The 27,542-nt window shown below is 36.8% G+C and overlaps 1 protein-coding gene across 1 annotated transcript in view; it reads left to right on the plus strand.

Moving 5' to 3' along the window:
* The window catches only part of BIOF (biotin F), a 225,874-nt gene that overhangs the window by 51,951 nt on the left and 146,381 nt on the right, over positions 1-27,542 (plus strand). The window contains exons 2-3 of the mRNA XM_089798013.1: positions 18,581-18,711; positions 18,848-18,955. Of these exons, the coding sequence (XP_089654139.1) occupies positions 18,581-18,711; positions 18,848-18,955 (239 nt within the window). The remainder of the gene's footprint in view (positions 1-18,580; positions 18,712-18,847; positions 18,956-27,542) is intronic.

Here is a 27,542-nt window from a genome sequence, read left to right on the forward strand (position 1 = left end):
TACGGAGAGACTGATTGAACGTTTTGATAGGAAGGATCCAGAACTACATTTCAAGGAGTTAGCTCAGCTTAAACAATGGGGATTATTGGAAACATACATTTCAGAAACTTGCAGTGTTAGTAACAGATGTATCTGAACGGAGGTTACTGGTTCTATTTATGGATGGGTTAGCTGATCCGTTGAGAGGGTGGATTAAAGCTCTCAACCCTCCCACTTTGCAGGAAGCCATTAAGAAAGCTCGTGACATGGATTCCTCTTCAGCTTGTAAAAATAAATTCCAGGCAAAGAGTTTCCCTTCGAGGAAAGATAAGGACAGTAAACCTTTTCGTAGAGAGGGTCAGCCACCTAAGGAGGAAAGTAAGAGGTTGGACAATGAGACACTTAAGTATCTCAGGAAGAAGAAGCTTTGTTTTCATTGCAGGGAGCCTTGGGATTTGTCACATAAGTGTCCATTGAAAGCAAAAGCCAAGCAGATGGAGTACTTTTCTGCCGAAGAGTCAGTGGATGGAGATTCAGAGCAGTCATCAGAATCAGATGGAGATGATAATTCTTCACATGAGGAAGCACACAGTGATAGCACGATAGCTTAGTTGTCCAGTATACAGGAGGCCGTCACTTTCAGAGTTAGGGGAACTTTGGATGGACAAAGATTTGTGGCACTCATTGATACAGGGGCAACACATAACTTCATTGATGAAAAGTTTGTGACACGTAGAGGGCTACATACAGAAGAGCATAGGGGATTTAAGGTGATGGTTGCCGACGGCTTCAAAATCGATTGTACCAAGAAAATCTCCAACTTGCAGCTTCGTTTGGGAGATTATGACATGGTGGGAGATTTCTTTGTTGTCAACATTGGTGATCAGGATATGGTGCTTGGGATGAATTGGATGAAATCTCTGGAAGAGTTTACATTTAACCTCCAGAAAATGGAAATGAGGTTTGAGGCAAATGGTAAGAAGATAGTACTCAGAGGTTTGTTAGATGGGAGACTACAAGTGGTGTCACTCAAGCGGATGCAGAGTTTCTTCAGACACGACCAGGTGCAGTGGACAGCAGGGTTCAAAGTAATGCCTGAGGTGACAGAGCAACATAAACAGCTGTATCCCCCTGATGTACAAAAAATAATAACCAAACATACTAAGGTGTTTGGTGAGATACCTCCAGGGAGACCCCCGGATAGGGGAATTGAGCATGTTATTGAGTTAGAGGAAGGGGCTAAGCCAGTCATCATCACACCCTACTGCCATCCAAAGAGATATAAAGATGAAATAGAAAAGGCAATCAAGGAGTTGATTGACATGGGGCACATACGACCAAGCAAGAGTCCTTTCGCTTCTTCAGTAGTATTGGTGAAGAAGAAGGATGGTACAATGAGGATGTGCATTGATTATAGGGAACTAAACAAGAAGACAATTAAGAACTGATACCCTATTCCATGCATTGATGAGCTTATTGATGAATTGCACGGTGCCTGCTACTTCTCTAAGATTGATATGAGATCTGGCTACCACCAAATACGGGTTAGAGAGGTGGATGTGGAGAAGACAGCTTTTAGATGCCACTATGGACATTTTGAGTTCTTAGTCATATGCCCTTTGGGTTGACTAATGCCCCCGCCACTTTCCAGTCCTGTATGAATAGAGTATTCAGAGATCAGTTGAGGAAGTTTGTGTTGATTTTTTTTGATGATATACTGATATACAGCCGTACTTGGGAGGAACATTTGAAGCATATTGATGCAGTGCTCAGCATTCTAGAGAGGGAGTCATTATATGCCAAGATGAGTAAATGCGAGTTCGGGATGACAGAGTTGCTCTATCTAGGGCATATTATTAGTGTAGGAAGTGCTCGGGTTGACCTAGACAAGATCAGGGCCATTTTGGATTGGCCACCGCCGAGGAACACTTCGCAACTCAAGGGATTTCTTGGGCTTTGCGGGTTCTACCGCAGATTTGTGAAGGGATTTTCACAGATAGCAGCACCACTTACAGATTTGACACGGAGAGATAGTTTCAAGTGGTCAGAGAAGGCTCAGGATTGTTTTGACAGGTTCAAGGAGCTGATGAGTAGATGCCCTGTTTTAGCCATTCCAGATTTCACCAGGCCTTTTGAGCTGCAGTGTGATGCCTTAGGAGAGGGCGTAGGAGCTGTCCTCATGCAGGACAAACATCCCATCACATATGAGAGCAGGAAATTATGAGGTGTTGAGAGAACTTACAACATCTATGACAAAGAAATGCTAGCAATCATGCACGCGCTAGCTAAGTTCAGGCAATACTTAGCAGGGAGCCGATTCACAGTAAAAACAGATCATAATAGCTTGAAACATTTCCTTGGACAGAAGGATCTCAATGACAGGCAACAGAAATGGGTAAGTTACAGGCTTATGATTTTGACATAGTCTATGTCAAGGGAAGAAAAATATCGTCGCAGATGCTTTATCCAGAAGGCCTCATTTGCTTGCTGTTGGGATAGTCACGGACAATTAGAGAGAGTTGATCTTGGCAGAGTATGCCAAGGTTGATCTTGGTAGAGTATGCCAAGGATAGTTGGGCATCTAGTGTTATTGAAGGAACTATTCAGGATAGTCGATACACTGTTGTAAATGATTTGATCATCTACAAGGAAAGGATTTATTTAGTACCCGGGTCTGCTATGAAGCAAAAGATTTTGAGGGCATTTCATGATTCACCATTGGCAGGACATCCCGGATTCTTTAAGACATATCGGCAGGTGAGAGAGCGCTTCACTTGGAAAGGACTCAAAACAGAGGTGCTTCAGTTTGTTAGGGAGTGCCTAGTATGTTAGCAGAACAAATAGGAACATTCCTTTCCAGGTGGTTTACTACAGCCCCTACCCATACCAGAGAAGAAGTGGGATAGCATTTCCATGGATTTCATTACAGGCCTCCCCAAGGTACAGGGTCGGGATTGTATTTTTGTTGTGGTAGACAGATTGACGAAATTTGCACATTTCTTTGCGATTTCGTCCACATATTCAGTAGTACAGACAGCAGAGCTATTCTTTCGAGAGGTATTTAGATTACATGGGATGCCACGGAACATAGTCAGCAACAAGGATAGTAGGTTTATGAGCCACTTTTGGCAGGAGTTGTTCAGGTTGTGTGGAACAGAGCTAACTCCGAGTACCAGTTACCACCCCCAAACTGATGGGCAGACAGAGATAGTGAATAAATGGGTTGAGGGGTACCTTCGAAACTACATTGTAGGAGAACAGAAGGCTTGGGTGAAGTGGCTGCATCTAGGGGAGTATTGCTATAATACCTCTTTCCATATGTCTATTCAAATGTCCCCTTTCATGGCATTGTACGGGTATGATGCTCCTAATTTTCTGGATTTGTTATTTGGGGACAGTAGGGTGCCTAAGGCCAAGGATATATTGCAGGAGTGTCAGGACATTATGCGATCCTTGAAGGAAAATTTGCAAAGGGCACAAAATCAGCAGAAGCAATATGCTGATCAGCACAGGGTTGAGAGATCTTTCGAGGTAGGAGACATGGTGTACCTCATGTTACAGCCGTATAGACAGTCCTCTCTCAAGAGGAGTGGAGCAGAGAAATTGAAACCATGCTACTATGGACCATTCAAAGTAATCAAGAGAGTGGGTGAGGTAGCTTATGAGTTGGAGTTGCCTGCAGACAGTAAAGTACATAACGTGTTCCATGTGTCACGCCTTAAGAAGGCATTGGGGCATAATTTGGTGCCTTCAGTAGTATTTCCACCTCTCGATGATGAGGGAAAACTTATCTTGATTCTTGAGGCTATACTTGACTCCAGGGAGAGGGTGCTTCGCAGGCGGACTATCAGGGAGTACCTAGTAAAGTGGAGGAACCTACCAGTTGAGGATGCGACATGGGAGGCAGAGGAGATTATTCAGCATCCTGAGTTGAGATTGCTTGGGGACAAGCAATTTCAAGAGGGGCGGACTGTAATGTCCCCCACTTAGCCAGTTTGGAGGTATGTTGTCGTTAGCCCATTCTTGTATGGTCCCGAGGGCTAACCAGGACTTCAAAAGGGATCCTGAGGTTATTTGGCCCAGTCAAATTTAATTACAGGCCAAACGGAGTTCGTTTGTTGGGTTGTCAGGAAGACTTACTATTTTTAGTAAGCCAATAGGGGGATGCAGTGCCTTCAATTTTCAGTGACAGGATGAGATGCGTTTTGTTGGGCTCTTTCTAATGAGCTATTATATGTGGGATTTCGAGTTTATTTGGTATATTATTTTAATGTTTGAAGTTACAACGGTAAAGTGACTATTTAAATTAAATATTATAATGTTTCATAAAGTCACTTTATAAAAAATCAAGAGTCCCCCTTTTGAGTGCATACATGGATTTTGTAAAAAGAAAAAAAAAAGTAATATTAAAAGTCATGTATTATCCCACATTGGCAAGACGGAAGCGTGGAGCAAGTGAGGAAGGGATTAAAAGAAAGAGGATAGCTCTCATTTATTCATGCTTGGAAATATCAAAGAAATTGAGAAATTTTCTGGAGATTATGGTCTCAATAGTTTGGAGGATGAAATCCCTTCAAGCTGGAAATCTTGACGCCATTGAAAGATATGGTCTTGAGATTCAACATAGTAGCAGTCCGGAAAAGCGGAATCGAAAAAGCAGGCTGAAAAAAGTGGGTACGAAAAAGCAGGCCGAAAAAGCAGTTCGAAAAAAGCAAAGCAGAAGGGGCAGCATAGAAGGAAATTATTTCAGCCATTTACAACCAGGTTCTTTTGTTAGTATTGTTTTTAGGGTGTTGTAAGCTTTCAGCTGTAAGTGTGCATTATACCAGCATTATCATTTTGTAATCCATGTAAATGCCAAAGTCTTGGCCATATTTCATGAGCATTGTAATTTTCATTGCATTTAAGAAGATAATAGTTGCTGGTGTCATTTAAGCAATTTAATATCATTATTTATCAGCTAGTTAGTTTGCATACCAACTGTTTGTAAAAAGGCCAGTTGGCTGTAGGTGTTCATTTCTCATGCTTAGATCATATATATGCACTGAATATTGTCGAAATTAGTAGCACACTCATGTTAGGTCATTGTGTAGTCCATTGTAGTCTTCTAGCACAAGATTTTCATTGATGCAAATTGTAAAAAAAGTCATTTGAAGCTAGCTGAAGTACTATATCAGTCATACGTCCGTTGCATGTGAATTGTTTGATGAAATTCCTTGAGCTTTCATCAGCATTTTTGAGGGCAGATTTGAGGAGGGCCATTACATTATACAAGAGACTGAATGATGTTTCCTTAAGAAACAATCGTAAAGAATAGAAACATTCTATTCTAGAAACAAAAAACTAAATATTAGAAACATTCTAATATTTATAGAAAATTACAATTGATAACCATTAGATACTAAACAAAGATAATAGAAAATATTTGTTATCGTAATACCCTCTCTTAACAGTAATCTATCCAGAGCACGAAGTTGTCGAAAAGTGTAAAAGGAAGATTATGGCTGCTCAAGGGGCTCTGCACTGTTTGCTATGGGCTGCAAACCAAATTAAGCTAAGTGCTTCCGACATTCAACCTTCATGTGCCCAAACTTGTGGCAATAGTTGTATTGAATGTTTTTTTTTAGGTAGCCTCCAGAATTTGGAGCAAAGGATGTCTGCTAAGAAGATTGCTGATGGTACTTTGGATAATGCTTCAAAACTTTGTAGATGAGCATAATGTTCCAAAACAAACCGCAAAAAGCCATGATTTTTGAGGTGAATATTGAATCAAAACCCAACATGATTTTTGAGGTGAAAAATTAATCAAAACTTGACATGATTTTTGAGGTGAAAAAACAATCAAAATCCAACATGCTTTTTGAGGTGAAAAATCAATCAAAACCCAACATGATTTTTGAAGTGAAAAATCAATCAAAACCCAAAAAGAATATGTTGTTGGTTTCTAGATCGGTTGGCTCAAAAATCGAGGCATCCAAAAAAAAGACAACAACCGAGTTGAGATCTCAAAAAACCCACCAAGAATTTGTAATTTTTTTTGATCTGGTATAAAAAATTAGGGTTTTGAACAAAAACAACCTTGCTGCAAAAAAACCACAAAAAATGGATTAAAAAACAGATGGATCTGGACAAAATTGGGTTGCAAAACCGAACTAGAAGTTGGCAGATTAAAATCTCTTAAAGCGGAAACCCTAGTCAGATTATAGAGAGAGTTGGAAGCAAATAGGCATGTAAATAATTTTGAAAATAAAAGATAGATAATTTCAACCAAGAAATTATAATTATTGTTGATTTTATTTTGAGTATTGACTTTGATACCATATTGCGAAGTAATTGGAAAATATTTGCTTGTTATTAGCAGTGATCAAGAGATCAATTTATACAAGAGATTAACAATGGTTATTTAAGAAACGATCGTAAAAAATAGAAACATTCTATTCTAGAAACAAAAAACAAAATCTTAGGAACATTCTAATATTTACAGAAGATTACGATATATAACCATTAGATACTAAATAGAGATAATAGGAACTATCTATTATCTTAATAAATTATTCAGTTATATTTAATTCTTTCTATTTTATATTATAGTATAATAGTATTTTATCTAATTATAGATTATATTGTGTTCATATATTACTTTACATTATATTCTTTTGTCTCATGATATTAATAATATAATCAAATAAGTTATATTATGATTTATTTTTTAATCAATTTACTTATTTTATCATTTATTTTTTAGTTCTATTGGAGGAAAACAAGGGGCATGACATTCTAGATGAATGCACTAATCATCAACAATGTTTGCTTTCCACTACATCTATGTATTGTGCTTAGGAGAAGATGTGGAGATTGGATCAACTCTTTGAGAAGTGTTATTCTTTTTTTTGATCATCTCAAGAAGACATTTATTTTGTTCTTTCAATTTATTCTTCTTTTCCCATAGCTTATCGTTTCTCTGCGTGAGCAAGGTGATTGCATCTTGCTAACAGCTAAGGCGTGTTTTCTTACCAAGTTCAACTTAGGTGATCCTATAATCATCATTGGTTTGCATTTCCTCAGTAGACTTATCCACCAAAGGTTCAACTACCTCAACATATTTGATCTCATTGGCACCAACTACGACCCTTGAAACTGTTAGGGGCCGTAGGTCTATTGACTTTTTTGAAGTCAATTTCCTCAGGTGGAAGTTCTTCCTTTTTCCTCTTTTTTGTTATCGGACTTAACCATGGGGGTAAGGTAGAAGAGGATAAACCACCATTGATATTGTTTCTGGAGTGGTAACTATTTGTATATCTGATTGTGCAACTATAGTTGCAATAGGAGTCTCAGTTTAGATAGCCGCTAGTGTTGGGCTGTTGCATGCAACTTTAGCCATGAATTGCTCTAATTGTGTTGTTGCAGTATCTAATAGTGTCATGGTTGAAATGGTCATGGAGGGGATAGACATGGAGTATGTGTCAAACACATTCTTGAAGTTGTTGTGTTTATTCTTTAACACAAGTGCAGGAGCAACCAATGAAATGGGCATAGTTGGTGTATCCACAACTTACAAGATGCACATGTACCATGGAGAATAAATTCCTGTTTGTGTCAAACAAAGAGTTGGGAGACTTGTTTGACACCAATGTAGTATTTGGGAGAGCCATTGCGACAGATGCATCAGTAATGTGAGGTGCTTTAAGAACATGCTCTTCAAGTTCTTCATCATCACTAGAATTGATTTGAATCCTTTGAGACTCTACATCTTTGATTCTAAGAACTTTACCTATACCCTTACCACCTTTAGTAGTGAGCTTTGGAATGAATGGAATTGCAAATTCTGGTGCAAGAGTAGGAGTGCCATTCTTTCCTTTTCCTTTGATTTCAGAGCTCAAATCAACTGGCTCTGCAAGGTCAAAACCTTTGCCTGTTGTCATTTTTATGCACTTGAGACCTCTTCTTTTTAACCAAATATTGGTATTTGCAAGGATAAACTGAAAATGATCCCAAATAGATGTGTTCTTCATTGACCATGCAGGTGGCATGATAAGCAAAGACTTGATATGATGTTTGACATATTCAAGATCAAATTTGCCTCCATCATCCAATCCCATTAGAAATCTTTGTGAAATTGAAGTCTATGAACTGTTTGATGGTTAGTCTATAGTAGTCTCGATGACAAAAAACTTTGCCATGTCTCACTAATCGCGTTATTTATCACGCAAAAAATGGCTTGGTGATTTAATCATTGTTAAAAATGATAACGTGTTTTTGTTTGTTGCATAGCGAGAAATATGTTAAAAACTCACCAATCATGAGCCATGCAAAAATATCAGTCAGAAAAGTCAACAAGAAAATATAGCAATTTAGGTTTGTCATCTTTTCCTTATTTTTCTTTGTTGGACGATAGCCATTAGTTTTTAGCCGTATTTTCTATTTTTTTATTGAGTCATGGCTCCAAGCTCAAAGAGTTCAACAGTTTCTCCTTTTAGTAGTGGCCACGTTTTCTCCTTCCAGCAAGTGCTATTAGATGAGTTCGATACGGTAGATCCTTAAGCAACAACAATAGTTGGTTAAACATTAAGAATTCAAATGATTTAGTAGATTCAAAAGCATCAAAGGTTTGTGTTTCAGAAGTAGAGGTTTGTGACTGCACTCATAATACAACCTCCGCACTATATAACACATTAATACTTAGGTCTGAAATCTTATTAATAAATCCAAATCTTTATAAACTTCTATACATAATTATAGATTTTGGGACTATTAATATATTTAATATTTATACTGAGATTATGTTTATAAATTTATATTCCTAACTTCTTACTATATATTGATATTGTTATGATGTAACCTATATTATAATTCATAATTTTATACAGTCTTTATAATATATGATATATATAATAATTTATAGTTCTATAATTTCAGTGTGAATATATTAAATTATTAATAAATTAGTATTTAATAAGCAGTATATAAATTTAAAATTATATTTAATATTTACAAATTTTGTTTAACATTAAGTAATTTATGATACATGAATATATTGCAATAAATAAAGATTCAATTCTTTAATTATCATAGGTTTATAATTGTACTAAAATGGTATTTATTATATGCTTTCTAATTAGTAATCCTCTATATTTTGCTAGGTTCTTCTCTTAGTCTACCTATTTCTTGACAGGATGGTTGGTGGCAGAAAGAGGGATGAGCTATGGAAACATGGGACACCAGGACCAAATCAAGGAGATGTCAAATGTAACCATTCTCCAAAGGAGATGAGTGGAGACATAAACCGATTGATATATCACCTTGAAAAGGTTCCATGTAATGAAGTTACACCTTGTGATGACTATCTGCAAGAGATTACAAGGGAGGCTTTGGCAAGTCTTGAAGAATATGCACAAAATAAGGGAGCGAAAAAGAGGTCATCAAAGGCAATGGCAGTCCCAATGGGGGATTTTAGTTCTACAAGGCCACAAACAGGGGCTTCATCTTCCATTGGGCTACGGATACAAGTATTCAAAAATATGGTTTGGCATATGTTAGACTTTTGGGTTACATGTAACATTCTTGGTGTGCAACCTAGATTGCAAGGAACTGTATGAAACAAAGAGATGAATGAGACAAGGGTGGTAGTTGCAAGATTTTTGTACTATAATGATGTTCCCTTCAATGCTTTATGTAGTCCATATTGGGATCAATTGCTTGCTACAATGACCGTGTCTAGTAAGGGGTTCAAGCCGCCGACTTGTTATGAGGTGAGTGGACCGTTGTTACAAGATAAGGTCCAAAGCATTCATCAACTTGTGCGGGAGCAAAGAAGAGTTTGAGAACAAAGAGGCTGCAGAGGTTGCATTATTATATTTGATGGGTGGATAGATGGCAGGAATATGACGCTCATCAACTTTCTAGTTGCTTTTGGGAGACAATTATTATTTCTAAAACTAGTTGATGCTTCTAATCAAGTCAAAAATGTAGAGAATTTGTGCAACATTTTGTATGAGGTGGTAGTGGAAGTTGGAGTGAGCGATGTCATCCAGATTGTGATTGATAATACAACTGCATATGTGGCAGCTGGTAGACTTTTGATAGATAGCCATCCCACATTATTTGGAGCTCTGGTGCTGCTCATTATCTTGACTTGCTCCTAGAGGACCTAGGGAAGCTGAGTTGGGTGGCAAAGGCGGTTGAAGATGAAGGAATCTCACAAAGTACATCTACAACCACACATGGGTTCTGAGTCTTATGAGAGAGCACACTGATGATAAGGATCTCGTGCGATTGGGGGTTACACACTTTGCTACTAAATTTCACATTTGGTAAAGCATATTAGCCACATTGCCCAACTTGAGAAGGATATTTGTTAGGGAGAAAGGGTTGGAGTGACCTTATGCCAAAAAGCTTGAAGTAGAGAAGGTTGTGTTTGATGTCAGATTTGACAAGCTAATGAAGGAAATCATCAACGCAAGTTTTCATGTCTTGATTTATGATTTATTATTTAATGTTTAAATATTGCAATTCATTGTTTTTTGTATAATTTTTATGTCTAGATGTTAGAATTGTTGGTGAAGGTTCTATGAATGGTGGATGGGATAAAAACTCTATGAGGTATCTATATGAGGCCACAGATAGGGCCAAAGAGGCCCTTAAACACTTGTGTAGGTCAAATGAGACCAAATATAGACCCATATGGAACATAAGCGATTGTAGGTGGAATCGACAACTCCGTCAACATATTCATGCGGTTGCCTACTACTTGAACCCCGAGTTTTATTTCTTTGACACATTTAGAGTGGATGCATAGGTTTAAGTTACTCTGTACACATGTATTCAAAGATTACAAAGCTACAAGAGGGAAGAGAGGCAATTGTTTTCTTCACCTGATTGCAAACATAGGAGACATGCCTTGCAACCAGGTTAAAAAAAATGTTTAGTTTTATTATAAAATTTATTTCGCACATTAAATTTATCAAAATCTTCACAACATTATAAATGACTGTTTTTAATCCTTGCAGATATGTGGTTGGAAGATTATGGTGCGACAACACCTAATCTTTAAAAGCTTGCCATCTGAATATTATCTTAGCCCTATAGTGCTTTTGGTTGCGAGCGAAATTGGAGTACTTTTGAGAACATCACACAAATAAGCACAATAGGTTGTCTCAAAAGTGCTTGAATAACTTGGTTTATGTGTGGTACAACCTTTGGTTGCACAAAAAGAAGGTACAAGGTCAAGTTTCATATGAAACACTTGACTTGGAAGAGATTGATCCATATTCTATAGATTGGATTGCTCCTCTTGATGGTGATGATGTGTAGATGCGCATGTGAATCCTTTATTGACTGATGAACAACTAGGTGTGTTTGAGATGGAGGCAAATGATTGGGATACATGAGTGGCAACACCTGAGGAGGAACATGAGCTTGGTCATCCATTAGAGGCTTCTGTTGAGCCTGAGGACCTATTCAGCACTTGTTAAAGATGCTGCAATTACTTCAGCACCATCCATGTAGCGAGGACGATCTCTTTTGAACTTTTGTCTTAGATGCAATTTATGATATCTACTTCTAGTTTTCATTGTTATTGAAACTTGAACTTAATATTGTTCAAAAGTTATAGTTTCATGGAGTTTGACTTCTATAAGTATGAACTTATCCATTTACGTGCCGTACTTATTTTTTGTTATATGATTGAATGATTCTATGTTAAAACTTCATCTTCTAAGCTTTAATTGTTATGTATTTGAGTCTAATCTTTGATTGATATCTGGTGGATATCCCAATTAGTAAATGTTCTACACATTTGGTGTATGTGCGCGCTTTTAAGAATTTTTATTGAAATTATATATTTTCAAATTTTCAATAAAAGTGTTGATTTATTACTGATTTTTTCGCTGAGTTTTTGACAATTCGGAGATTTTCAAAAAAAATGGGTCGACTAAGATATTGCCTAGTCCGAGTTTTTCAACTTTGAGTAGTCTAACTTCTTGATGTCCACCTATATGCACAAATCAATCCATAAATCCTCAAGATGATGCACGTGCGCATACTGCTTTCTTATTTTATCATTCATTCCCCTCTAGTCAAAACAACTCCTTGCCATGAATTTCTTTAGAGTGGTCAGTTGAAGTCCAAATTCCATGTTATTTGCTTTTGACATTGTGTCTATGGAGTACCCACCAATCTTATGTGTATTTCGTGAAGAAATCCCAACTACTGGCCTATGCAGTGTAGACTAATATGTTTGCATTGCTATAAGTTGTCTTGCTAATTCCATTAGGATGATCTTATTAGTAGGTTACAAAGGCAAGGTGTATGGTTCTCCTTGAAAATAACCCACTTTTAAATAGGGGAAGATAAAAATTGTAAGAAAAGGCAACTGTATTCATTTACTTTTATCCAAGCCTTGTTAGATACAGACTTCTTCCGAAGCTCCTTGTCAAACAAGCATATTTAATGACCATAAATGCATCTTTTACTCTTTTGTAATGCACACGACTGACTCTAAAAGGCACTGATCATAGTATTCCCATACGGGCACAAGTGTCTTGTCTCCTTTGTTAGGAAGGCCTGAAAAGGAACCTAGGGCAGAAGCAATGTAAACCAAATATGAATTCATATAGAGTGTACTAGTGGAAGAACCTGAGACAGTTGATCACTAATCATCTCTCCCCAAAATATCTTTTTCTGGTTAGACCTAACAATAAGAGAGATGTACTTATACATCCAAGACTCAAAAGTGTTTGATCCCTTGAGTTTTCCAATGCAAATGAGCAGAGTGATGAGATCATTGATCTCTTCCTTGAATTCAAAATGACCCACACCCTTTGGCCATCTTGTGAGGTTAGGCCTCTTGTTGATCAACCAATGGTTATTGATATACTTGATGTAGTATGCACTATCCTCATTCCACCATTCCAAAGCCTTTTGTTTTGAGATATTTGTGACCCTATTGGAGAGGATGGAACATTGAATATCCTATCAATAGTCTCAAGATCAAGACTTATGATGGTATTCCCATCTTGGTCTCTAATGGTTATGGCCGAATGATCAAAATTCTTTGCACATGCAGATACAAACTTAGGTCCTAGAGGAGCCAGAGGAGAGGTAGAGACCATATATATGTAACTTTCTTTGATGTAGAACATGTCTTCTAATGCAACAACATCAACACTTTTGAGAAAGTCATCCATGTCCATATGAGCAATATCATTATCTCTAACCTCATTACTATATGAGGTAACTTATGAAGGGCAAATTGAGTTATGGTATTGATTATATTGAAACTTCATTTTCTTTTTCTCTTTTCCCTTGGCTGGTATAACTTCTCTTGACATGGAAATCCGATGCGCGTAATTGTTACATGAAAATTCCAAACGGTGAGTATGTCTTCATGAGATGGATCCATTGCATGCTTTTTTGATGCACAAGTATGGATTTTGGAAGGATATGAACGAGGAATATGGCTGAGAACCTTCAAGACAACGGAAGGCAAATGGATTTGGATTAAATTAGCTTTGTATAGTGAGAAAACCAAAAAATGGGGACAGCAAGCTTTAGGATGAAACAATGTTGGATTAATTGATTATAAACATATGGCATGATGTCTACTTATAGATGTTTTTAATAGATTATCATTATAAGTCAATCAGCAAGCAACTTGAAACTACCAATGGGAATTTTAAGTCCGGTGACAACCATGGAAGAAGTATGGAAAAGGTATATGAAATGCATGAAGGTGGGGTTTTAGTTTGCATTCACATGATGGGACAAATAGCTTGCTTCTTTTGAATACTTCATTCTTAGAATAAGGTTTTCAATCCTGATTGAAACGTAAGCAAAGTGAAGCCCTTGCATATGCAACTTGGAAAAATCAAGACGAAAGAAAGAAGGATCAACACATAAACAAAAATGCATGCAAATTTGCAAATGAAATGAAGGATTTGCACTTATCAATAAGAAAAAAATTATATGCATGAAAAAGGCTTAAAACAAGCATAGGGAAACTTCCATCCTCTTGCAAAAAACAGGAGAAGTCTTCTTAAAATCTTGAGCAAAATCTGAATCAAATCCAAAAGTTTTTTGGAATTAGATAAAGATTGCAAGAATGGAGTTATATAGACAATGAATCTTGACTCAATCCTCTTGAAATCAATGCTCATTTGAGTCAAGATGAGTTGCCTCACGAGTTTTCAATAATGGAGAAATAAAATGCAGAAATCTAGCAACAAGATTTGAACTATTCAAACCTGAAATTGATTGAGTTTGATACAAGATGCAATGCCAAGCAAAAATGACACCTAAAAGAAAAACATGCTTGTTGAAGATGAGATACAAGCTGAAAATGAACTTTTCCACCTAGGATGAGTTTCCAAATCCAAAATGTAGGTGTTGGATCATGCATTTGCTACCTTGAATCTTGGTTTTGCACAAAATGTGCCCTAGATGGGCTGTTTTAACCAAAACACAGGTGTTTGTATGCTTGAGAAAGCATGTATTCAAGAGGAAAATCTTGACTGCCAGCCTTTGCATCAAAACACAACACAAAATGTGTTTACACATCATTTACATGTAAAAATGATATGCAAATGAAGGAAAATTTGCCGCCCAACTTCTGAATAGAACACACAGCTATAAGAGGAATAAATACACGTTTTTCATGAGGCAATACACGTGCTTTCTCTCAAAAATCACCTTTTCCAACCTTTAAAGGCAATGACAATTCTATATGTATTGATGTGCTTTTTAGGAGGCATTACACATTAAAAACATATGTAATGGCATGTAATATCTCCACTTAGCCTCTTAAGTCACTTAGGTGTCTTGAAGCCAAATGCATATGCTTTTGGTCTAACAATTGCTACCATGGGGTTTTTATGTATTGACGTGCTTTTTAGGAGGCATTACACATTAAAAACATATGTAATGACATGTAAAATCTCCACTTAGCCTCTTAAGTCACTTAATTGTCTTGAAGCCAAATGCATATGCTTTTGGTCTAACAATTGCTACCATGGGGCTCTTTGTGCGAAAAATGGGTCTTAAATTCATAGTGACATGCTTTATGAAGTCATTTACACATGCAAACACATTAAATTTTTGCCCCCAAATAACTTAAGATGTGTTATTTGGAGTTAAATGCAAATGTTTTTGGTTTTACATATACTCAATATTTGCAAACTTATTTAATCGGTCACCATAAATAATGATGTGCTTTTTAAAGCATTTTGCATATATTTGCAACTTTCATTTGAACACATGTATATGCATTCAACCCCTCCTCCCCCCCTTATGACTTGGGTCCAAAATATTGATAGTGGAAATTAACATATGTGATGACATGCAATATTGGATAAAAACTCTAGTTGTCTCTCATGTTTTAAATTTACATATAAGTTCCTAATCAAGGTTCGAATTTGAATTCAAGTTTGTCAATCATGAAATTTGAATAAAACTCGGAAAGGGTAAAATTTCAGAATTAAAAGTCGACATTATATTTAAGTTATATATGTTTATGTATTTTTAAATATTAGTATTATATTGAAAAAAAAACATCAAAATAGTTTAACATTGCTAAATAATTTAACTAAATAACTCAACATCATTTTAAAATAAAATAATATTATATTAAATATCATTAAATCTAAATAATTTAACTAAATAACTCAACATCATTTTAAAATAAAATAATATTATATTAAATATCATTAAATCTAGATGAAGTTCAAAAAAGGTAAAATTTTGCTGAAATTCGACGTATCCTATGTCTATAATTTTAATGAAGAGATATGTAAAAGGACTGAAAAAGCTCACCATTAGATTAGAAAATCATTGAAAACTATGTCTAAATCTTATCAAAATTATTTGGAATTTTGTAATGGGGTCCTAAACCTACTTTACATGTAGATGACAATTTTTTTTTCATTGGTAATCGGTCGAAGCCTAGATTATGTATTATTATTGTCAAGATTAATTATCATTGTGTTAATTTTGAGTATATTGGAATCAAAGATCTCCCCGATGAGAGGCTTACAATTTACTGTTGCATTGTAGGGTCTTGCCTATGTAGATGACAATTTAATTTCATTCAATAATCAATAAAAAGCCCACTTTTGAGAGATTATAAACTAAAGAACAAGGATATGCACTTAGGCCGAAAGCACTCAACTACATTATGCTTAATTCCTTAATAACTTTAGTTAGATAATTCTGTTTGAGACCTAAGATAACTCAAAATGAGCAGAATTTCAAAAGCTATAATCCTTGGGAAAAACTAACACAAACAAAACACAAATGTAAGAAAAGCGAAGAAAAAAACTTGGAGGGTACCAATAATCAAGTGCTTGCAGTCAGGGAAAACATCACCCTGATGAGTGATAAGATGATTAATGCTGACATAAACCCTCAAAAAGGATGCAGGAAAGGTGCAAAATAAAGGACTATTCAAGGATGGCATATTGCCTTTACATTGCATTATCCAATATATCAAAAACATAGAGGATACACCTACAAATCTATGAGAAAATTGTGTAGGGTTGCCCCTATTTTGTGATGGCAAAATTGAGGACATCAAATCCTTGACTTCATAGCTTGATCGAAAATTTTTGCGGCAAAAGTTTGGCATGAACTATTATTACAGGTTATGCGCTCAAGTTACTCATTTATATGTTCATTAGAGGCAACTTTTAAGGGGAAATAATAATAAAATATTCAATAAAACCCCACTTTTGAAGCAACCATAATATAATCTATTGCCAAATGGTAATAAAATACTTCAATTACCAAAATAGGCTTTCGTTTGGTACAAATATGCTCTCTCCCATTCATACACCATGATATAAGATGGTCTCATGGCTTCAATTAGTTTTGCTTTTAAAACTTGGAAATTGGCAATGGATTTGTATTTAGTTGACTTAAGTTCCTTGTCACACTCTTGGGATGGCTCTGCCAAGTGAAAAAGGTGATTTTTCCTTTATGTTTGAAGTCTTTTCTGTTAGGCATGTTTAACTTGAAGGTAGCCACTTAGTCAGTTTTCATTGGGATATCCACTTGAAAGTTGTGGTTCCTCATGTTTGTTTTCTAGTTAACATTTTTGGTCACCATCTACTACTAAAAGTCGAGTTTTTGTATTGGCATTGCCATTGAAAAGTACGAGTCACTTACTTTAAGTAGTGTTTTTCTCTGTGACTTGCCACCGAAATTGCTTTTTTCAGCTAGCATTGCCTTTGGAAAAGAGTCATTCACACTTAGACATGTTTCATTTTTTCCTTGAAGTGAACTACTTTGGAATGGTTTCCTCCCAGACTTGCCCCAAAAAAATTGCATTGACTTGAAAACAGTGGATTTTTTAATGTGCCATTCCCACGTTGGTTGTAGTTTCAGATTGCTATTATCATCAATAAAGTGCGACTCTTTTAAGTTAAATGCATTTTCCTCTTGTCTAACTTATGCAACACCTTTGCCATTTTTTTCAAAATCTGGATTGGCTTTGCCAAGGAAAGTTTCTACTGTCTCATTATCTTAACTTATTTGTATTAGTAGAGCTTTCACTTGTCTTTGCCATATTTTGACCCAGAATAGTTTTATGCAAGGTTTAACACCTTAGTTACCCTTTCCTTGTGGCATTGCCAATCAAATTATGTTCCAGTTTGAAATGGAGAAGTTTTCTCAGGTGTTTGCTGATGTTCAAAAATTGTAGGCCCAAACCTTTACCATTTCTCTCTTTCTTCCCACTACGTGTGCTTCCAATTAATCAGGAGCTTCTTCACCTTTCACTTGGCTTAGTGCAACTTGAACAATCTGCAAACTGAACCACGATTGAGCATCTTCGTAAGTTTACTAGACAAGGACTTAGTTGACATGAATAACATGAGAAGAATTTTATCTTAGACAACTAACTGAACTGTAGGCAAAGTTTCTTAGGGGTACCAACACCTACTAAAATACATAGGTGCATATTTGGCTTGAGATTTGTGCAATGTGATATTATAGATGATTGATGCTTCATCACATGTCTAAGCCACAATAATTGAATAGCAAAACTTCAAGCTCTAAACTTGGGGTACTGTTCCTCCAAGTGGGGCCCTGGGATTTCTACCACTATGATTGGTGAGTTACAAGTTGAGTTTGTAAACTATGGATTTTCTCATAAAACTTATTGTTTCCTTCACTTTCCCTAAATCTGTTACATATTTGAAATGAAATTAAATGTGTGTGCAATACAAACTCTGGTAGACTTTAATACTGAATACCATTTTTTGTCATTTTTTACATTAAATTGAAATTGTTTCTTTACAGATTGCTTTCAAACAATCCTAAGATCTGTCTTTTGACAATTCTTATATATGAGTGAATTTCATTCTTGTTATTAAGTTGTTTTCGGATAAACATGAACAGTCTAAGAAGTTTTTGGTGATGCCTTTTAACCTGTTTGAAGCTATTATATGCAAACTTAACAACCATCTATGGAGATTCTAATGTTGATGTTGGGATATTAAAAGTAATGTTGGTTGTCAAACCTTAAGTTTTTGATCTTCTTTTAGCTTTCTCTGTTGTGATAACAATTTTTCAGTCATAAACTTTATCTCTTTCTGAATACTTTGTTTATTAGGCAAGGAGACATGCGATTTTGATAACATATTGGATGCACAGCCACAGAATTTTAGAAAATTATTGCTTTTCTCCGGAAATGATTATTTAGGATTGTCTGCTCATCCTGCTGTAAGAAGTGCTGCTGCTAAGGTGCAAATGTAAATTCTTTAGGCTCTATTCTTTATGAGTTGTATGAACTTTATACTTTGTCTCTTTGCAGCACTCAAGCATTACATCTGATTTGGTGCTAGCAACTTATCTAAACATTTCTTGTGGCAATTTTCAGGCTGCTCAAGAATATGGGATGGGTCCAAGGGGTTCTGCCCTCATTTGTGGATACACTTATCATCATAGATTACTGGAATCAGCATTAGCAGAATTGAAGAAGAAAGAGGTGCGTATGTGTAATAACCCCAACCGGTTGTAACTTCAACAAATACTAAATTCTTTAATAATTCAGTTGTTTGACATTTCGTCAAACACTTTGCAAGCAAGGAATATAACAAGTAGAGTGAGTTTAACCATGGAGGAAACTTTGTAGTTAAGCACGCTCAAGTTGGAGTAGTACTAGGATGGGTGACCTCTCGAGAAGTCGCGATGCTTCACCTCTATGAGGATCACCTAGATCCAATGAGTTCTAAGTGTTCCATTTATTCTCATAGAGACGGGTTCATGTTGAATCACCACTCATGAAATATGGGTCAATGAGCTTGACTCAAAAACTACACACTTAAATCCTGATAGCAATATCACAATTTGACTTGCTATGGAAATTATCTCCTACTTTTCACTTGATGAGCTTAAGGGGCTTTCTACTGAATGGTTCGTAAGGCACAACACTTGGTGAAGGTTTTGCAAATGGGGTTGCAAGCAAAGTGGGTTTAACCATGGAGAAAACTTCATAGTACTTGGATGGGTGATCTCCTGGGAAGTCCTGGTGCTTCACCTCTGTGAGCATCACCTAGATCCAATGAGTGCTAAGTGTTCCATTTATTCTCATGAGAGATGGATTCATGTTGAATCACTACTCATGAAATATGGATCAATGAGTTTGACTCAAAAACTACACAGTTAAATCCTGATAGCAATATCACAAGGAATATAACGCTGATCTGAATTCTGATTGTTCCTAAATGCAAACTCCAAATGACTAACAATGGTGATGTAAATATCATTTTTTGTATTTTATTGGAACATATAAACATTGGCTACAAATGAGAAAATATGCATCTTCAACAATGAGACTTGAGGCAATGCATGCTACGATTTAAATGTTGTTTGTTTGTTCTCTTTTCTTGATACTTTTTTAATACTTTGCTGATGTAAGGTTTCGGGTCCTTTAAAACCTGTTTTTACTTAATCAAAACAATGAGACTTGAGGCAATGCATGCTACGATCTAAATGATATTCTAATTCCCTTTGACAACTCCTGAAATGAAATTCTGATATAAATCAGTCTGCAATCTCTCCACGACAGATTTGAAAAAAAACCCTACCACTACCCTAAATATCTACTCTCAAACAATGCAAACTGTGATAGATAGAAACCTGGAATTGCTCCAAAAATCTGAATTTTATAGTAGCGAGTCATTGTAGCAAGTCACTATAGTAAATCACTGTAGTAACAACATTGTAGCAAAAATATTGTAGCGAAGTTACTGTAGCAACATTATTGTAGCGTTGTTATTGTAGCAATATCCAACTTATTCCTTCAAACTTACTCCACAAATCTGGCCCTAGGCCACAAATTTGGCACAATGAAAACACTAATTTGTCTTCTACAACAAGTGCAACCCTTCGAAAGATATTTCACCACCTCATTTATGCAAATCAATGGGAGTGTTCGTTCCCAATGATCAATGTAGCAACTATAGAAACCCTTGGTTCCACAAGTTATTTGGAAGAGTAGAAGACAACACATTTGATGCTCAACAATGAGGCTGCCCTCCCTTTTTATTGTTTTCCTCCAATAGATGGACCTTCTAGAAGAAATAAAATAATATATTATACTTCCGTCTAGAAGATTCTTTTAATTAATTTATTTAACTTTAGTCACTTTTAATTAAATTAATTAAATATAAAGTCACATTTTAATTTTAATTTATTTAATGACTTTATAAGAAATAATTTAATCAATTTCTCCTTATTTCTCCACTTAGCCTTCGGAGAATGTAAAGGCTAAGAACCCCACTGAGATGCTAAAAAGATGGGGACATTACAATATATTTTCTATCTGTTAGTAGAGCAACTAGTTATAATACTTGAAATCTTTGAAGTTAACTAAATGCAGGTAGACATTTGATCCATTATTCTTTAGAAGCTGGAGATATTTGTAGTAGAATTATTCTTAAGTTAGTAGATATTTGCCCCCAAAGTACCTGACAGACTTTTTAGTTTTTGAAGGGGCTATATTGTTGACTATGCCACCACAATTACCAAAGAAATCATTTCAGTTTCAACCATACATATAAATCTAAGAACAAAACTTGATAAAAATAAAATTACAAAAGAGATTGTGATATGGCTATCAGGATTTAACTGTGTGATTAAATCCTGATAGCCATATCACAATTTGACTTGCTGTGGAAATTATCTCCTACTTATCTACAAAAGAGATGTTATGCTTTCAACCACCTTTTCAACAAAAGCGATTGTTATAATTTGATATAAAAATATTTTGTGTTTAAAAAACCCTTTTAATAAGAGGAATGCCACTCCTACAGGGTGATTCTGAAAGGGGGACCAAAAAAGAGTAGATAAAATATGAAGTCATATAAGCATTTTTAACAGAAACAGAAACTAGCAGATAAACAAAGATAATTTGAACCTCTTTTTGGTATTAATAGGGGCAGCTCCTTATGTGATGACAGTCTAGCATGTTATGGGCCATTTTGTTGACTCTCACCTCATTTGTTGTGCAGTGTGTGAGTTTGGAACACATTTCTTTGGGATTTAGTATTTACGTTGCTTTTTATTGGTGGTTTAGAAGAGTGACTACTTGTGTTTTAAAGCTTATTTGCCAAGACTTTTTCTGTATTAGATCAACAAGATGTCTTTTCAAAAGTTATTTAAGATCTCTGATAGAATAACAGAATGGGTGATGCAATGTTCTTTGACTGAGGTTCTTATATATAGCACTTATATGTTCTAATCTGCTATATACTTTGACTGTTTATAACTATATCAAATACTCAAAACTTGATATCAAAATTGATGTGATAATCTTCAAGCAAAATTATGATTTAATGCAAGGTATATACTTAGATCAAATGCAGATTATAATTATATATTTTGTTGCTGTTGATACTGGTCATGCCGTGTCTTAATAATGTTCTCTCACAGCGAATGTAATCAATATATATATGGCCATGAAGAGCCATGCCCACATAGGGACATGAGTACCACATAGGGTCATGTTCCTTCGTGGACATGGAATAGTCAACTCTAGAACCACCGTTTCAGGAGTCTGATTATTAACAAGGCACAAAAGTATAAGGTTTGACGGTCAAAACAAGTCCATGATAATATGATGATCGGTAGTTATGATGCCACGATAATTATATGGAGAGCCTGATAATATATGAGGTAATCTAATAATAATGATATGAGATCTAATCTATGTTAAGTAAATCATGTTTCACATTTATATTGAAATCGTTTACAAATCTTGTGCTCATTTAAGCAACAATTTGAGAATTACAAACTTTTTCAAACTCCTTTCGAGCAACCACATTTGGAAGACCAAGAGTCACAACTTCGAATCCACCTTTTACAATGAGACAAATACAACCAGTACAAGACCAATAGTCACAACTTAGAATTCCACAAAGATGTCCCTCTTGGGATTTGAACCAGGGTCTCCACAACGAGAGCTCATTGTTTAAACCAACTAAGCTAAACCCTTTGGACATGTTTCACATTAAATATAACTATGTATATATATATGTATGTATGTGCAAGTATATGTATATATACTATTCTGATTTACCACATGTTTCAATTCGATTGCAACTACGACTTTAACACTACTTCTTAGTGAGGGAGGATTGAATCTTCAATATTTCCTCACTATAGTAATATTCTCTTGATATGTGTACTAGCATTAGATTTGTTATGTCTATCAAGAGAATAAGTTATCTGATTTCCGGCACTCCAGGGCAACAACTTAATGTAGTCTATCAGATAACAATTAATTAGAATGCCACGATCTCTATAATGACAAGTATCATGATCTAGGATACTCTGCGACAATAACTTAATATAGTCTTCTCATGATACATTCGTTATTACGACTTCCGACACTCCAGGACAACAACTTAATGTGGTATGTTATGATAACATGTCAAGTTATTGATAAGATCACCACCTTACAAGAGTGACCTCATAAGTACATTGATGAAAGATTGTCACCTTTCACGATATAAGCAACTCTTTAACATCAAAATTTAAATGAATATATATAAATTACAATTAAATATAACTGAGATTCAATTTGAGGTGTTACAATAACATTTTAATTATACCAAGTTTACCTCTAAAATATTCCACTTTTGTTTTTGAGAGGGGTTTGGTAAATATATTGGTAGTTTGCTCATCAGTGTTGATGTATACCAACTTGATACATGCCTATCTACCATGTCTCTGATGTAGTGATAGGGAATTTCCATGTGCTTTGACCGGTTGTGGAAAATTGAATTTATTAATAGCTTTATGCAGTAGGGTTCAAGGATTTTCCAAATAGTCATACAATATATTGTTAGAATCTAAAAAGATTAATAACTCAGAAAACTAGTGCAAAGAATAAATATCTAAACTATGAATGCAAATGATACAAAATCAAAATAGCAACACGGAGTTAGTGTCCAAGAGAGTAATGCAAATGCTAGAAGCAAAATAGCATTAAGAGGATGCAAAAAACAAGAGATACAAATACAAGCTAGGTAGCATGCTTATATAGGCTAGGAAGAGGGAGGAGGTGGCAACACCGACCAATGAGGAGCAACCATCTATCGGACTAAAGATAGCAAAGCATCTTCCCAAGATAGCTAATGGATGCTCACATGTAGGAAGGTGACATCTCGCAACCATTCACCTAATAAGACATGCTTTAATAACCTAAGTGAGATTATTAAAAGTGTAGGAAAAACTTAGCAATATAGGGAAAAATAAAAAACAACACTAACACCCCTCCATAAGCGAAGCTTAGGTGGATGTAGAAATGGGTCCTGACAAGTCAAGCTTGATGAGGTACCCATGTACATAAGATTCCCCCAAAAGAGAGAGAAAAGAGACCCCCCAAAAAAAGTCAGGACTTTGAGTGAGAGGAAGAGCCCCCCCCAAAAGATGAAGCATCCCGCATCCCCAGCAAAGCTTGCAAATGAAGGAACTTGCTCTTAGTGAAGGGTTTGGTTAAGATATCAGCAACCTGCTTAGAAGTCAGACAATAGCGAAGGTCAATGACGTGACCATGGATGAGCTCCCGGATGTAGTGCATGTGGACCTCTATGTGTTTGGTCCGTTGATGATGAATCAGATTCCGTGAGATCTGAATGGCACTTCGGTTGTCACAAAATATGGCTAATGGCCGTCTAATCTGGATACCAAACTCAGTGAGAAGATGTTGAAGCCAAATGGCCTCAGTGGCAGCATTTATAGCCCCCCGATACTCAGCCTCAGTAGAAGATAGAGCAATAGCAGATTGCTTTTTGCTTGACCAACAAACAGGACTTGGACCAAGTGAGAAGCTGTACCTTGAAGTAGACTTGCGATCCTGAGAATCACCTGCCCAATCTAAATCTGTGTAGCCCACCAAATCAAGCTCAATACTTGCTGCGTAGTGAATCCCAAAACTGTGAGAACCCTGAATGTAGTGAAGGATCTGCTTGGCTACTTTCCAGTGCAGCTCATGGGGCTCCTGCATGAATCAAGAGACCATGCCTATAGCATATGAGATGTCAGGTCTCGTATGAGTCAGATAAATGAGACTCCCAACAAGTTGGCGGTACAAAGTGCCATCAACAAATGGAGAACACTGAGCCTCAAGTTTGACTCCAGAAAGGATGGGAGTTGGAGCAGGCTTACAGTCAACCATATGAAACTTCGAGAGTAAATTTAGAGCATACTTGGACTGTATGACGGTGATCCCAGAAGGAGACTGAAAGATCTCAATCCCGAGAAAGTAGTGCAACAAGCCCAAGTCAGTCATCAAAAAACTGTCTTGAAGGGCCACTTTGACAGTCTTAATGGTGGGTGAAGAACTTCCTGTGATCAACAAGTCATCAACATACAAAACCAAAAATAGAAGTGAATCAACTTGTTGCAAAATGTAGACATTAGGATCAAAATGGCACCGAGTGAACCCAACTAATAGAAGGAAGGAGTCCATCTTGGCATACCAGGCCCGAGGAGCCTATTTGAGGCCATAGAGAGACTCCCAAAGACAGCACACAAGTGAAGAATCCTGAAGGAAGCCTTGTGGCTGCTCCATCTAGATCTCCTTATGAAGGTCACCGTGAAGAAAAGCACTCTTCACATCCATTTGATGTACTTCCCAACGATTAGCTGCAACAATGGCAAGAACAAGTCGAATGGAATTCATTCGGGCAACTGGCCCAAAAGTCTCAGTGTAGTCAATCCCAGGAACTTGGAAGAATCCTTTGGCAACCAAGCGAGCCTTGTGTTTGTCAACTGACCCATCTGCTGCAAATTTTGTCCAATAGATCCACTTACATCGAACAAGTTTTCTTCCCTTAGGAAGAGGGACAAGATCCCAAGTGTGGTTCCTCATCAAGGAATTATACTCTTCCTGCATAGCTGTATCCCACTCAGGAATACCAGAAGCCTCATGAAAGGATTGTGGATCTGAGGCAGTAGCAATGAAGACATATGGAGCATCCTAGAATTGTGAACGAGTCCGCCTAGTGTCTGATGGAGCCCCAACCCAATCACCTACGGATTGCAAGGTCTATCTAGCCCAAAGTGGACCAGAAGATGGAGAATCTGGAGGGGAATCATTAACCTCTGAATGATGACTAGGAGAGGAAGGAGGTGAGTTCTTTGAATCACTCTTTGCATCAGAAGTGAAGGTAGAAGACTATTCAGGTGAATTTGACTCATCAAAAGATCTGTCATGTATTCCAAGTGACTCCAATGTCAAAGTAGGAGTTGGAGAAGTGATGGAAAGTGAGCTTGAAGATCCCTCCTCAAACTGAACACTCCTCTCAATGAATAACTCATGTGTAGTAGGGTGGAGCAACCGATAACCCTTCACACCATCAGGATAACCTACAAATATGCAAGGTCTGCTTTGCAGATCCAAGGCCTTACATTTCTTTGCAGAAGTGTGGGCCCATGCAAGAGAGCCAAAAACTTGAAAGTGCTTAATTGATGGTTTCCGATTGCTCCAAGCTTCAAAAGGAGTAACTCCCTTCAAGGCTCGGTGAGGAACACGGTTCTGGATATAACAAGCATAGTTAATGGCCTCTGCCCAATACTGTGGTGCAAGAGATCTAGAGTGAATCATACAGTTTGCCATTTCCTGCAAGGATCTATTCTTCCATTCTGCAACACCGTTCTGTTGAGGATTGTATGGAACTGAATGTTGTAAATCAATCCCCTCTGAAGTGCAAAATCTTTTAAACTGATGGTTAACATACTCACCACCATTGTTTGTGCGCAAAACTTTGATGGCTTTTCCGGATTGCTTTTCTACAAAATTTTTGAAGTCATGAAAATGATTAAATACCTTTGACTTCTATTTGAGAAAATACACCCAATTATATTGAGAATGGTCATCAATGAATGTGAGGACATATCGGGCCCTGCTGAAAGAAGGATGTTAAAATGGACCAGCCAAATCACTGTGAACTAACTCTAGTATCTGTGAAGCTCTCCATGCCTTACTTTTGTCAAACTTTTCCTTAGGATGCTTACCAAGAATGCAACCTTGGCAAACACTGCCTGAGAACTGAACCGAAGGCAACCTTGTGACCATGCTCTGCTGGTTGAGCTGATGCAAATAGCGGAAGTTAAGGTGGCCAAACCACTCATGCCATAATTTACTCACATCATTAGAGTGAGTGAGCAAAATAGACGAAGGGGGATCAGGGACAAAGTGAGGAAATAGATAGAGTTGTGACTGATGATCTGCTCTCCCAACTGCAACTATAGAATCACTGTGCAACTCACGTATCTCCATTGAATCAGGAGTGAACTCAACCCGCTTGCCTGAACCTGTGTGAGTGATTTGGTTTACTGATAGGAGATTAGTTGATAATGAGGGTACACAAAGAACATCATGGAATGTGCCATCCCCCACATCAACAGACCCTCTCCCACACACCTCAACAGGAGTGTCATCACCCATCAAAAAAGAAGGCATAGTACACGGCTCCAAGGATGCAAGTTCTTCCTTAGATGAAGCCATGTGGTGCGAAGCACCCGAATCAAGAACCCAAGTGGATGGTGAGGAAGCAACTGCAACAAGAGCCTTGCCCTTTCCTTTCCCCTTGTTGTTTTCTTTTGCCTTGTTAGACCCTTCATTAGAACTTTGTTTGATAGACTCAGGAACACTAATATTCTTCTTCTCAAGAATGTATGTCAAGTGATCAATTTGTTTCTTCAAACATTTATGTTCATCATGACCGGGTCTTTTACAATAGGCACATTTGACCTTTTCTTTCTTAGGCTTATCGGCCTTGGAAGATGGGGTATCAATAGTTGCTTTTGAATCAACCGGTATCTGATCCTTCTTTTCCTTGCTATTATTTTTTTTCTCATCATTACTATTGTTGTTACTACTTTGTCCTTTTTGTTCTTTTGTGCCTTGGTTGGCAGCCAAGGCATGTGACTTAGAGGACTTAAGAGTGCCCATCTGGATTAGCTTGTCTTGTTCTCGAGTGAGATTGATAGCATAATCATCTAAAGATGGCATGGTGAATTGAGTACCAAGTGCACCCTTAGTAGCATAGAAGGTAGAGACA

Source organism: Cupressus sempervirens, chromosome 8 (assembly GCF_028749045.1).
Source record: "Cupressus sempervirens isolate cs-2001-9-10 chromosome 8, ASM2874904v1, whole genome shotgun sequence".
NCBI lineage: Eukaryota > Viridiplantae > Streptophyta > Pinopsida > Cupressales > Cupressaceae > Cupressus > Cupressus sempervirens.